General features: G+C 32.9%; 1 protein-coding gene across 1 annotated transcript; it reads right to left on the bottom strand.

Annotated features, from left to right (window-relative positions):
* Nucleotides 1–4,867: 4,867 nt before the first annotated feature.
* Nucleotides 4,868–11,189, bottom strand: LOC139524383 (loricrin-like). Its single transcript, XM_071319152.1, has 6 exons — nucleotides 11,109–11,189; nucleotides 9,927–10,737; nucleotides 8,511–8,669; nucleotides 7,685–8,203; nucleotides 6,446–6,712; nucleotides 4,868–4,918 (listed from the first exon to the last, which is right to left on the bottom strand). The coding sequence occupies exons 1-6, from the start codon at nucleotides 11,109–11,111 to the stop codon at nucleotides 4,914–4,916; spliced, it is 1,764 nt and encodes a 587-aa protein (XP_071175253.1). The 5' UTR covers nucleotides 11,112–11,189; the 3' UTR covers nucleotides 4,868–4,913.
* Nucleotides 11,190–13,281: the final 2,092 nt, after the last annotated feature.

The following is a 13,281-nucleotide window of genomic DNA, read 5'->3' as shown; positions in this document are numbered from 1 at the left end:
GTACAAGTAATAGAAATCTATGAAATTCAAACACAAGGTTTGTGACCAGAGTTTTGTTCAGAGTTTAGGAATAACATGAATTAGGGGCCAATAGGGGCCAATATTAAACTTTGTTTGATTTTATAGAAAATTGAATTATTGGAGTTCTTTGATATGCCAAATCTAACTGTGTATTTAGATTCCTAGTTTTTTGGTCCTGTTTAAATTGGTCTACCTTAAGGTCCAAAGGGTCCAAAATTAAACTTATTTTGATTTTAACAATATTTAAATCCTTGGTGTTCAGATTAATATGCTGAATCTGAATATTTACTTAGATTTTTTTATTATGGGCCCAAATTCAAGTTGATCCAAATCGGGGTCCAAAATTTTACTTTGTTTGATTTCAACAAAAATTGATTATATGGGGCTCTTTGATATGCTGAATCTAACCATTCATTAAGATTTTTGATATTTTGATCCATTATCAAATTGGTCCACATTGAGTTCTAAAAGGTCCAAAATTTAACTTTATTTGATTTCACCAAAAAATGAATTATTGGGGTTCTTTGATCATGTTGATATGCTGCATCTAACCATGTATTGAGATTTTGAATATTGGACCATTTTAGAGGTTAATTGTCAATTTAAAATTTTTAAGTACCGCATTCATTCTGCTTCGCTCTCACCCCATATGGAATTTACTGACCCCATATATACCGTATTAGGTCACTAGCACACTATGTAACTAATATTTTACCCTTTTTATGTTTTATAGGACAAGAAATATAGAAAAATGATGAAAAATATAAACAGTTACAATAGAAATGAGCGCAAAACAAGATAAACAGAATACAACAAGGCCTAAATGGTAAGACCACTTCTATATACTGTAAATTCAAATTTTTCAGGGAAGGGACAACTTATTGTGATTACAAAAAAAATCTGCATAAAGATCTATATAGTTACATGATATATATATATATATGTTTCTGTTATCAAAATATGATTTCTTATTTTTGCGATACTCACCCAGTCACATTATTCGCATTACTAAAAAGTTTCGATAATTTCTGAATTACAGTAATAAAAGAAATTGCCTTTGAATGATGACTCATATAAAAATAAGAAAATGTGGTATGGTAAATGAGTGACTTATCCACCAGAGTTCAATGAAGCGGATGCAAGAAATTAAAGGCCAATCATGGGCCTGCCTTCAATAATGAGAAAACACTTCCTTTATAGGTCATCCATTAAAGATCTCAACATATAAAGATTTAAACAATCCAATTTAGTTCAACATGTTCAAAGTCAATAACAATTAATAAAAAAAAATCATGCCTAATATAAAATATTGTTTGTTTCTCCAATCCTGACCGACCCTGCAAAAATGGCCCTACTCATAAAATTTTATTGTCAAAACTAAGCCAAATATTATTTTATTCATTTCTGATTTTCGGGCTTGCCGGATCATCCGATAATATTCAGGCTTTTGGGAAAAATAAAATTATTTACCTACCTACCTACCCACACCTGGCTTGTCAGAATAGGGATTAGGGAAACAAACAATATATTAATGTAGGCCTCATGTCTGTGAGCACTCAACCTGACCATAATATAGGACAGCGGTTCAAATATTAACACAACATATGAACATTCTATAACAACTATTGCAAGTGGCTCAACTTTAAATATCACTGCAAGGCACTAAACAACGAATATTAAATCTTGGACACAAAGCACTGAAATAAGAGAACTCATAAGCATGACAAGTAAGAATATCAAATGAAAGTTTCTCAAAATGTTCATTAAAATATGATAAAATAAGCTTATTTATATTGCTGTTTTTTTCTCCATTTATAACATTTTTTTTTTATTTTGTGTATTTATAGGTCAGATATCTTGGTTTTTATGATCATCAACAGGTCCTGCAGGTCTATACTGAAGAGGAAACTTAATTGTTAATACTTTTCTACATAATGTGCTAATTGGATTATTAATGTGAAATGAACTCAACTGTGTGTTTTTCTGGAAAAAGAAATAGAAAAAATCCTACAAAATTGCTATAAACAAAATGGAGTACTATCAAAGAACACAATTGTGTAAAATGTAACAACCTACATTCATATTAACTGATGGATTATGGAGAAATTAAGAAAAAAAATAGTATCTTTGTCATGTTTGTTGTCGAAATAAACACCTGCTTTATCAATTCATGTACATGGCTCCATCATATCAAATATACAAAGAAGATGTTTGAAGAACATACGTTGCCAAAATTTATTCAACCAATTGAAGGAAGAAGTCTTGTGGATTGAATTATTTATGCACTGAACTGTTATGTAGGGGGTCGAATACACAGCAGCTGAAACAGAAGACAAGTTAATTTGACATGAAAAGTGTTTATTTTATTTAATATGCAAATATGAGCACAATATTAATAACATCACAAATGGTATGATATTCATAGCATTTTGCTTATTATTGTATTGTCTTAAACATGCTAAACAGTCGGCCTTTTGTTTTTGTATGTTTAATACTCACCATGAAAATTTGTATTACAGTATTAAAGTTTTAATTATCTTTTGTATCAATAATTCAGTCTAGGAGAAAATATATTAATACTGTTTGTACTGTTATGAAATTTCCATAGAGGAAAAACATTTCCTTCAGGGAAATTTGATGTTCAGAAATTTCCCTAGAGGAAATTTGAAGATCAATGATTTCCTTAGAGGAAATTTGTTGTCTTGAATTTTCCTCCAAGGAAAAGTGTTTGTCAAAAATTTCCTCACAGGAAAAAGTATTTCCTCCAAGGAAAATTTGAAGCTACAAATTTCCTCACAGGAAAAAGTATTTCCTCCAAGGAAAATTTGAAGCTGCAAATTTCCTCAAAGGAAAAAGAATTTCCTCTAAGGAAATAGAATTTCCTCAAAGGAAATAGAATTTCCTCAAAGGAAATAATTATGCAGCAAATTCCCTAAGGGAAATCTTTTTCCCTTGAGGAAAAAACAATTTCCCTTGAGGAAAAATCTTTTTCCTTCAGGGAAATTTGATTTCCCTTGAGGAAAATCTGAGGAAATTGTTGAAAAAAGGGGCATAACTTTTTCAACAGTGGTGCTAGATCCAAAACATTTTAGGATAAATATCAGGGAACCAATACCAACCAAGTTATCAACTTTGTTTTGACTTAACTCCAAAAATTAAGGTGACAACTTTTGCACTCAGCGGAATTGCAAACTTGTCCCGGAGACTGTTATAGATCTGAGGTTAACATATATTTCATATAAAAGATCGTTTTTCAATAATAACTTTGAAGGCTTTTATGGTTCGATTTTAACAAAATATTGTGTTGAAAAACGCAGATTTATGTGTACAATATTTGTTTATTAAGTCATCCATTTTTTGGCCGGGTTGTCTTTGTCTTTGTTTTGTTTTGTTTTTTTCCCTTTTTTCCGGTCAACTTGTATCATATTTCGGGATAATCTAAATGTCTTATGCAATAAAAAATAAGTTTAAGGTTTGTATCCTTTAGTATTTATAAACAAAACAATGACATCAAAACACACGAAGATTCCATGATGGAAAATAAAATTAATATATGGAATTAGGAATCTTTTAGAATATCTATGTTTCAAATTCTTTTTTCATTGGTTTGAAAGAAGTTGACCTATATCAAAAATATGTATTATAATTCCACACCTCCAAGCCCATACTTTTGTTTTTTTATATCTTTCTTTGAAGTCACTTTTTTTTCGGTTTCGTACAGGAAACTGAGTAAAATATATCTTTCCTCCCAATAAATAAACCATAGACTTTTTTTAGATAAGTATTTATATACATTTTATATAAGTACAGCCTCAAAAATTAGACTAATAAGGCTATTAAAATGGTTAATATTATTCTTGAATAAGTTGGAACGAACTGACCAGTTTTTTAAAAAGTTGGAACGAATTGACCAAGCAACTTGGGACGAATTTGTTGGGACGAATCGGAGTTGGAACGAATCATCCAGATACCCCCCAGACTCCTTTATTATCTGTTAAAGGGTCTCATCACGACTTAATGCAAGTTTAAACTTTCAATGTAAAAGGTCATATATGGCAATATCTTGTTTTTTCTCTTCAAATTATTTGATACCGGGAAATATTTGACCTTACTTTAATTCAAACCATCATCAGCTATCTAGTTTTATTTACAATAAAACAAACTGTTTTGTATTCTTTGATTTCAATTTCAATTGTCCATGCAGAAAGGACATTTTTTTTGTGTCCACTGAGTAGCATAGCATGTTCTTAAAATATATTTCTCGCACAATTCTGGACATCGGTGGACATGCAACATTGCAAAATCACGTTTACAAATGAATATCAACGCTCAGACTATAGTCATAAAGTAGGACAATAAATGAACAAAAGACAAACCCGGAACACAGAAGTACAAACAATAGACCATCAACTCTGAAAACTAAAAGGAAAATAGTAACATGGATAACGAAAAACATCCAGGGGATACACCAGAGAGTGAAGAGAACTTGCTTCTTGCAAGACACTTTCCGTGAAAACAATTTGATATGAAAACAACCTTTTGTTTCATTTTTTTTTTTTTTGAAATTTTTTACAGAGGCATTTGCCTTATTTGCCGCAATGTAGTTACGGCCCTGAAGTTACAAGCAGCAACATTATACTGTAAATACCCTTCGTCGTTTACGGTCCGAAGCGAGACTAATAGTGTCGAGACTCATTAGAGATATAGTCAAAAGTCAAACATAAAAAAATATTGGTAACATTGTTCTTCATTCATAATTTACAACATACATCGGTGGAGAAATAGTTTTAGTAGTGTGTATCTGTTTGTTTTATTCAAACGAACAGTAAATACATAACACTGATGATCACTGTTAGTTCCAATCTTTTATTTTTTTCTTAAAACATCTTCTTTCAACCTACAATTGAACAATATTCGTTTAATATACATGTAACAACAAAACATTATCAATATAGACAAAGGAACCCAAGGATCATGTTCCTTCAAGTACGATCTTTTGTTTGCATGTGTATTTTCTAGGAGTAGACGGTTGGTGTACTTATGTTTTAATGTCCAATATTAATTCCTGTTATCATTTTAAAATGAATAAGAAATGGCGAAATGTGGTTTATACATGTCAAACACGTTGTTTGTTGTGGTATTTTTTGGAGGGGGATATGGATATATTTTCATACTTAATCCTTGACATGTAACAAATTCTATATCACTATATGCTATTGCACTTCCTGGGTGTTTTTCAGACTATTAACTATACTGACCGGCTTTAGAAACGCAACACTAGATTATTCTTTTCAATTTTCATTTTTAATTATGCATTTTTTTGTAAACAAACTAATGAAAAGAAAGTTCTGTCATTACTTAAATGTTTGAAAAAAAAATGCAGTTCGAAAGTTGAATTGATTACGTCATTTTCGATGTTCAAATATTGTGGTATACACTGAAACCCTGGTTTTCCCCTTACCAATGAACGTGTCACCGTCAAAAGCAATGACTGCCTGTAACAAACGCCAAAATGATTGTCAGAAAGGTCAACAAATTCTGTTCGGCACGTTTTGGTTTCTGTTTTGCACCTTCTGATTTTGCCGTCGTTCCATCCATTACAATGGGTTTTGTCAATTATGCGGTTTAAACTTTAAGGCTCTAAATGTTTTTCTGCAGTCGATTCTTTGCCAGTTCAGTTAATGGGAAACATTTATGGAATTAATCTGTGCAAAATTTCATTCATCAATTTGGTTAGCAGTTGACGTTGCGGCCGTAGATCTGTCTCACAAATGACGTTGTCTAATCAAATTCTATTGACGGTGCATTGTCACTACATGTTGATCTAGTCTTTGATGGTCTTCAACACATCCAGTCTACCGGTATCATTGTCGGAAGGACAATAAGACGAGTTTCTGACGTCAATTGTTTGTGTTGCAGCACGTTCACGTTTTCCTGTTTGCAGAATTCTAATGAGTTCATTCAGCTTTTCATTCCTGAGTTTTGGCAATATGGAGATGCAACATTTTTTAAATGATTAAAGTGTGTCCAAGGAATGAACGAACTGTTTCACAAAGAAAAAAAACCGGAAAAAATCTTTTATTGGCTCGAAATTTCTCTTTCTGAAATTTCGTGCGATCTAAAAAATCTGGTATGTTCAATAACCACAGGTAAGTCAGATCTTTATTTTTCGAAAGGGAAAGACATATGATGAGCATGAATAGTAGTTGTATGAGGATCAAACATTACAAAATGAGTGTTGCGTTTTTAAAGCCAGTCAGTATAGTTTACGTGTCGACTAATACAAAACTTTCCGTGTTTTAATCCAATAAATCCCTCATTTAAAACATCAAAATTATTATTTGAATAAATGTCATAAATATATGTTACATTGTTGTAACAGTGCATGCTATTTTGTTTTTGTCACACGCATAAATGCACTTACCTCTTCCAATTTGTGATCCTCCTTGACTAAGCGGGTTACCTCCTGGATTATTCATTCTTGCCATACCCGGCATTCCTCTATCTGCCTTAAAAGGTGAATATCCTGTACCTAGAGCCTGGTCTGGTCTCTGACCACCAGTACGACCATTATTATTATTAGACTGGAATGGTGATGATAATAATTCATTGTAATCAGTCTTTTCGTTAAATGGCGTTTGGTAAGTGTCTGTGTTTCCATTGTTAAACTGGTAATTGCTGTCTTTCCGACCTATTCATACATTACAATTTTGAATTAGTATGATGGTAACACAGTATAATCACTTAAAATATGAAAACAAAACTTTATCAATAGCATATGCGTCCGAAACGCTCAATTTTAAGCCGAATATTTGAAGACCAAGAATGTATAAAAACCTAAACAACATATACATAACTTGGATTATATGCGTTAAGATATTCTTTCATAGAACATGATCTCTTTTTCATCTGGTTTCTCTCGATTTAAGACTATATAAAATAAGAATATGACGAATAAATATCTCAGTTACATTTGGTTTAGATCTGCACTTATAATATGGCTAACTGAATACATCTTTATATCTTTTTCAATACATATAACTTCTATGTTGGAAGATATTGATACTCTGCAGTCATTTAGTAAAAGAGTCCAAGAAACTCAACATTAAAAAAACATTTACAGATAAACATCCTCTTTAATATAAAAAAAGAAGATGTGGTATGATTGCCAATGAGACAACTATCCACAAAAGACCGAAATGACACAGACATTAACAACTATAAATCACCGTACGGCCTTCAACAACGAGCAAAGCCTATACCGCATAATTCAAACGAGAAAACTAACGGCCTTATTTATGTAAAAAAAATGAACGAAAAACAAATATGTAACACATAAACAAACGACAACCACTGAATTACAGGCTCCTAACTTGGGACAGGCCCATACATAAAGAATGTGGCGGGGTTAAACGTGTTAGCGGGATCCCAACCCTCCCCTAACCTGGGACAGTGGTATAACAGTACAACATAAGAACGAACTATAAAAATCAGTTGAAAAAGTCTTAACTCATCAGATGGACAAGAATACAAGTGGGCGTGGCCCGGTACTTATATACAATATGGTATTTCAATAAAACTAAAAAAATCAACTAGAAATAATTTTTTTTAAATTTCAGATATAAATTAAAACTTAAGATCAAATAGCAAATTAATAAAATACCTGATTCGTATGAACCACGTGTGCCATCCGTGTTACCATATCTCTGGGACTGTCCGCTATTCGAGTTGCCATATCCCTGGGACTGTCCGCTATTCGAGTTGCCATATCCCTGGGACTGTCCGCTATTCGAGTTGCTATGTCCCTGGGACTGTCCGCTATTCGAGTTACCATATCCCTGGGACTGTCCACTATTCGAGTTGCCATATCCCTGGGACTGTCCGCTATTCGAGTTGCTATATCCCTGGGACTTTCCGCTATTCGTGTTGCCATATCCCTGGGACTGTCCGCTATTCGAGTTGCCATATCCCTGGGACTGTCCACTGGTAGCAGAGTTAAGATTTGTACGACCAGTGCCAGCTGCATTAATATTACCACTGTAAGAATCGGGATCAAAAGGATTGCCCTCAGATTTATCTCCGGAGTCTGTTGCAAACATCTCCTTCAGCATCTGTTCATACTGAGATGTGTCAAATTTAGAATCTGTAGTCGAACTATCGGTTTTCTGCATGAACGACCCACCTTCAAAAATGTAAATCTTTGTAGCAGAAAATAATGTTTGAGTTATCTTTCTTTAACTATAATAAAATTGGAAAGTAATGAAAAGACCACACAACTTTAATTTTTCTTAAATCATTTACAATCTTTTATGGTTCAACAAATAAACAGTTCTGCTTCTGATTGCTACATTCAATGTCGTGCAAAGAAACATAAAATTAAGAATGGAAATGGGGAACGCGTCAAAAAGACCAAAGAGCAAAAAAAAAACCAACTAAAGACCAGAATGGGCCTTCAACACAGTAAAAATATCCCACACCCGAATACATACCTGATAAACCACCGGGTCCGCCGTCATTATTTGTCATAAACGGGCTACCATTAAGTCCACCCGGTCCATTATCCGTCCCAATGTCTAATTTAAATTGACCACCAATTAAACCACCAGGACCTCCTTTCATGTTGCTACTGTCAAATGGTGATTTCATTCCTAAATATTTCACAGAATAAGTTGGATTAATATTTTCGAAAACACAAAACGTTTATATAGTTATAGTGTTTTAAAAAGTAAACCGATAGCAACACCTACAACAATCTGAGAGAACACTTTAAGATATGATAAAAATAGCACTCATTTTCTGTATTTTAAGCTACGAAAGGACAAATTTTATGAAAAGATTATCTGGTATGTCATGTTTTATTCGTAACATTTAATTTACTTTAACCTTGTTTAGTATACATAGAATAGAGTAAAGATTGGGAATCTGGAATGTGTCAAAAAGACAACAATCCGATCAAAGACTAGATAACAGCCTAATGCCACCAACTTATCTTCCACGCAGCGGAAAAGTCTCGCACCTCCAGGCGAGCTTCTGCTGGATTAATTTCATATTTTTTTTTATATTTACATAAATTTGTATTATATAAAGTGTACAGTTCAGTGTTCAATTTACATTAGTTTTCTTTAAAGAAAAAGATGAAATATATCTCTGTATCATTTGCATGACAATCTATCCCTATAATTTTGTACCTAGAATTTATAAAAAAAAAAACTAGTCTGAACTGATCTACCCTTGAAATGTTAAAAAGAAGATGTGGTATGGTTGCCAATTAGACAACTCTACACAAGATACCAAATGACACAGAAATTTATAACTATAGGTCACCGTACGGCCTTCAACAATGAGCAAAGCCCATACCGCATATATATATAGCCAGCTATTAAAGGCCACAAAATGACAATGTAAAACAATTCAAACGAGAAAACTAACTGCCTAATTTATGTACGAAAAATGAACGACAAAAAAAAGTAACACATAAAAAAAAACGACAGCCACTGAATTACAGGCTCCTGACTTGGGTCAGGCACATATATACAGAATGTGGCGGGGTTTATTTTTATATTTTCATTCATAGATTTGCACAAGCCAGAAATTTAAAAAAAAAGATGAATAATTTCGTAATGCTTACATTAAGCTAAATAATTACAAAGTATCAATCGAAGTTTATTTCAATTGTCACTGAAACATATAAATGATTATAGTATCAGACATGTAGTCATCACAACTTAAACAAGTGAAATATTAAAGTATATTATCATAATATTTATCATTACTTTAAAATGGTTCCGACGAACTCCCTTTAGAACCAATCGAAAAAGGTCCTGCCGAATTACAACTAGCTCCACCTGTAAAAGGTCATGTAGAGCTTTTTCCACCATTACTGTTACTATTAAAAGAATTCATACCTCCGCCCATGCTGTTGCTGCTGTCTCCTCCATTACTATTAGCGGCACCACCAGCAAACGGCCCCATTCCGCTTCCGCTTCCTTTTGATCCACTGGAAAATGGCCCCATTCCGCCTCCGCTTCCTTTTGATCCACTTGAAAATGGCCCCATTCCACCTCCGCTTCCTTTTGATCCACTGGAAAATGGCCCCATTTCGCCTCCGCTTCCTTTTGATCCACTGGAAAATGGCCCCTTTTCGCCTCCGTTTTCTTTTGATCCACTTGAAAAGGGCCCCATTCCGCCCCCGCTTCCTTTTGATCCACTGGAAAATGGCCCCATTCCGCCTCCGCTTCCTTTTGATCCACTAGAAAATGGCCCCATTCCGCCTCCGTTTCCTTTTGCCTCACTGGAAAATGGCCCCATTCCTCCTTTGTTATTGCTGTTGCTGTTACTGTTGAATGGATTAATTCCACTGCTCATACTATTTTCGTTTCCTCCCCCATTCGTCGAACCTATGCCACGCCCACCATTTCCACCTCCAGACATGCTATTGTCATTTCCTCCCTCATACGGAGAACCAATACCACGACCACTATCACTACCTCCAGACGTCATACTATTGCTGTTCATTGAAGAATATGAGTTGCTACCACCTCTGTTTGACGCAATTCTTCCACCATTATTGGATTCAGAATTTGCCAAAAAACTTGCATCAAAGTTATTTGTTGCATATAAGTCTGATTGTCTTTTATTAAGCACAAAAGATGAAGAAATATGGAAACACAACAGAAATGAGAGCAACTTTAAAGGTGGCAGTATGTTGTAAGAAATCTGCATGAAAAAAAAAATCTTGCTTATTAATTAGAATTTGTTGTACTAAACACTTCTGATCTACTAAAAGAATTGAAACTGGATTGTGTAAATAAATTAATTTCAAATAGGGTGTGCTTAGTAAGACTAGTATGCATCCCTCGAAAAGTACGTACTTTATAATAATATTGTACGATTAACCGAATGTTTTGGAAAATAAAGGGTTGACTAAATTTTTTTAACATATTATAACGGTTGTTTGATTTTTTTAGATGATAATTCATATCTTTTTTTTTAATAAATTCGAATACAAATATTAAATGTTGTAAGTACAGTACATAAAAGATATAACAAATAAATTTCTATTTGTTTAAGACATGTAAATAACTTACCATTTTATGCGTATTATTATTAGCTATACCCGCCTGGTCCGTCAAACTGTTTTATCGACTGTAGAGGAAACACGTATACTTGATAGCCACCTGCTTCATTATCAGACTATCTTAACGGAAACAAACGAAGGCGAAAGTCACGTCTAACCATCTGATATATCATTGTTCCGATACCATTTTATCGCCGCGATATAGCCTTTTATTGTTTGCGCAAAGGCCGCATAAAGCAAGCATCAACCAATCGATACCATTTTGCTTATGCAAACAAACAAACAGAATGCATTGTAAACATGTTATTCGTGATTTGTTGTTGTTTTTGTTGTTGTTGTGTTTGTTGCTGCTGCTGATGTTGATTTTGATATGTACTTCTGTTTGATATTCTTTTCATCTGGTGTTGGAAAATGAAAAAAAAATGGATTGTTGGTGTGTTTAACGTCCAGTGGTTTTTTTCCTGCATATTTAAGGAAATCATATTTTAATTCATGCAAAAAACAATCATAAACTTGCTTAAAAAATAACTTGATTGCTGTTATCCATCTTAAAGTCACAAACAAAGCAAATGTTCCCACTCAATTGCAATTTCAAGACGGTTCTTGACGACAGTTTTAGCTTATTCTTTGCTGGCGTTTATCGTTAACAATAACAGATGATAAAAGCAATATTAAAGTGTTTTTTTTTTTAAACAAATAGTAGACTAGTCTAGATATCTCATAAGGAGAAGATATAAAAATAACCATACTTATTGAGGTATTTGGTCATTATAATTGCAAAAAGAATAAAAATCTTCAAGCCTTTGAAAATAATGTTAAATCATTGGTAAATGCATAAAAGTGTTGTGATTTTATTACAGAAAAAGAGACACAGACATTCGTACATATATAGTTTAAGTTATATAGAGAGATAGAAAGATGTGGTATTATTGCAAATATGAGACCAAATGACACAGAAATTATGGCCTTCAACAGTGAGTTAAACCTATACCGGATAAACAGTTAAAAAGGTCCCAAAATGACAAATGTAAAACAATTCGAAACGAGAAAACTAACTTCCAAATAATGAGCGAGATACAATATGCATTTATAGTTGAGTTGAAGTTTTAAAGCAAATTATACTTTTAAAGTGCCTGGTTATAAAAGGATTTGTTTTGTATTCAAGGTTGAAGCCTAAAAACACATTTTATTTAACTTAAAGGTAGTATTATTATAATTTTATAAGACAGAAAATTGAATTTGTGATTCAATGAAGTATTTGAAAAAGCTTTCAAAATGATATGAGCACACAGAAGAAAATTAATTCCACTTATTAATATAATTAATGATAGGTATTAGCGGAACTGGAACATCATAATCATATGACTTAACATAAGAAATTACAACTTGTCAAAATAGTGACATTTTAGTTTATGTTTCAGACGTTGCACCACCTACTAGTAAAACCCCATATCCGCAACAACTCCTAAGCCTAGTCAGGATTTCAATTAATCTTGTGTTGCATGATTTGTGCACCTCCAACCTTTTTTTTTAATCCAAATGATTTTTATTGGGTTTTTCATAGTAAAACATTGATTTGCCATATCTATATACTAATGGGTGAGCAGGGGTTTTGAAGTTTATGTCACTGAACAGAAGTAAATGCAATAAAATAAATTGTATCTTTATTAACATAAGTGGTTTATCACTTATTGTTTTTTTTTATTTGAAGTACTTTTTAGACAATTAATTTGAATTATATGTTATATTTACGTGTGTATTTGATTGGGTAAAACAATTCACACCAACAAAAAAAGTATAAAGTATATTGGGTATACGGCAATGAGACTGCATTAAAAAATAACAGTTAAATAACTGTTTCGTTGGTTTTGATTTGACGCGTTCGTATGTATCTTACAGCTTTCATTTAGATATAAATGTGTTATTTTCTCGATATGTAGAGCATACATTATGACATTTCACTGTTGGTTAAACTACAAGATATATATAAACAATATTTGAAAGTCCTAGAACGAAATTTTCGGATATGAATGTATAGGTTTTCCATACAAAAAGTTCCGTTTTTCGGGAAAAAGAGAGACCAATTTCTGGGACTTCCTCGTGCTCGTGTTCTACGTCAAAGGCAACCTTGAATGAAAACTCTGACGTCAATTAAATTATATTTAGTATCATTTATACATAGT

The sequence above is a fragment of the Mytilus edulis genome, chromosome 5 (assembly GCF_963676685.1).
Source record: "Mytilus edulis chromosome 5, xbMytEdul2.2, whole genome shotgun sequence".
NCBI classification, from domain to species: domain Eukaryota; kingdom Metazoa; phylum Mollusca; class Bivalvia; order Mytilida; family Mytilidae; genus Mytilus; species Mytilus edulis.
Note: the sequence above shows the minus strand (reverse complement) of the source record. Positions and strands in the feature narration are given on the sequence as shown.

Coding starts and splice junctions, on each gene's coding strand:
- LOC139524383 (XM_071319152.1), bottom strand. Junction 8,670..9,926: donor CAGCAACAGCATGGGCGGAG/GTATGAATTCTT, acceptor TGAAATATTTAG/GAATGAAATCACCATTTGAC. Junction 8,204..8,510: donor CGGACCCGGTGGTTTATCAG/GTATGTATTCGG, acceptor ACATTTTTGAAG/GTGGGTCGTTCATGCAGAAA.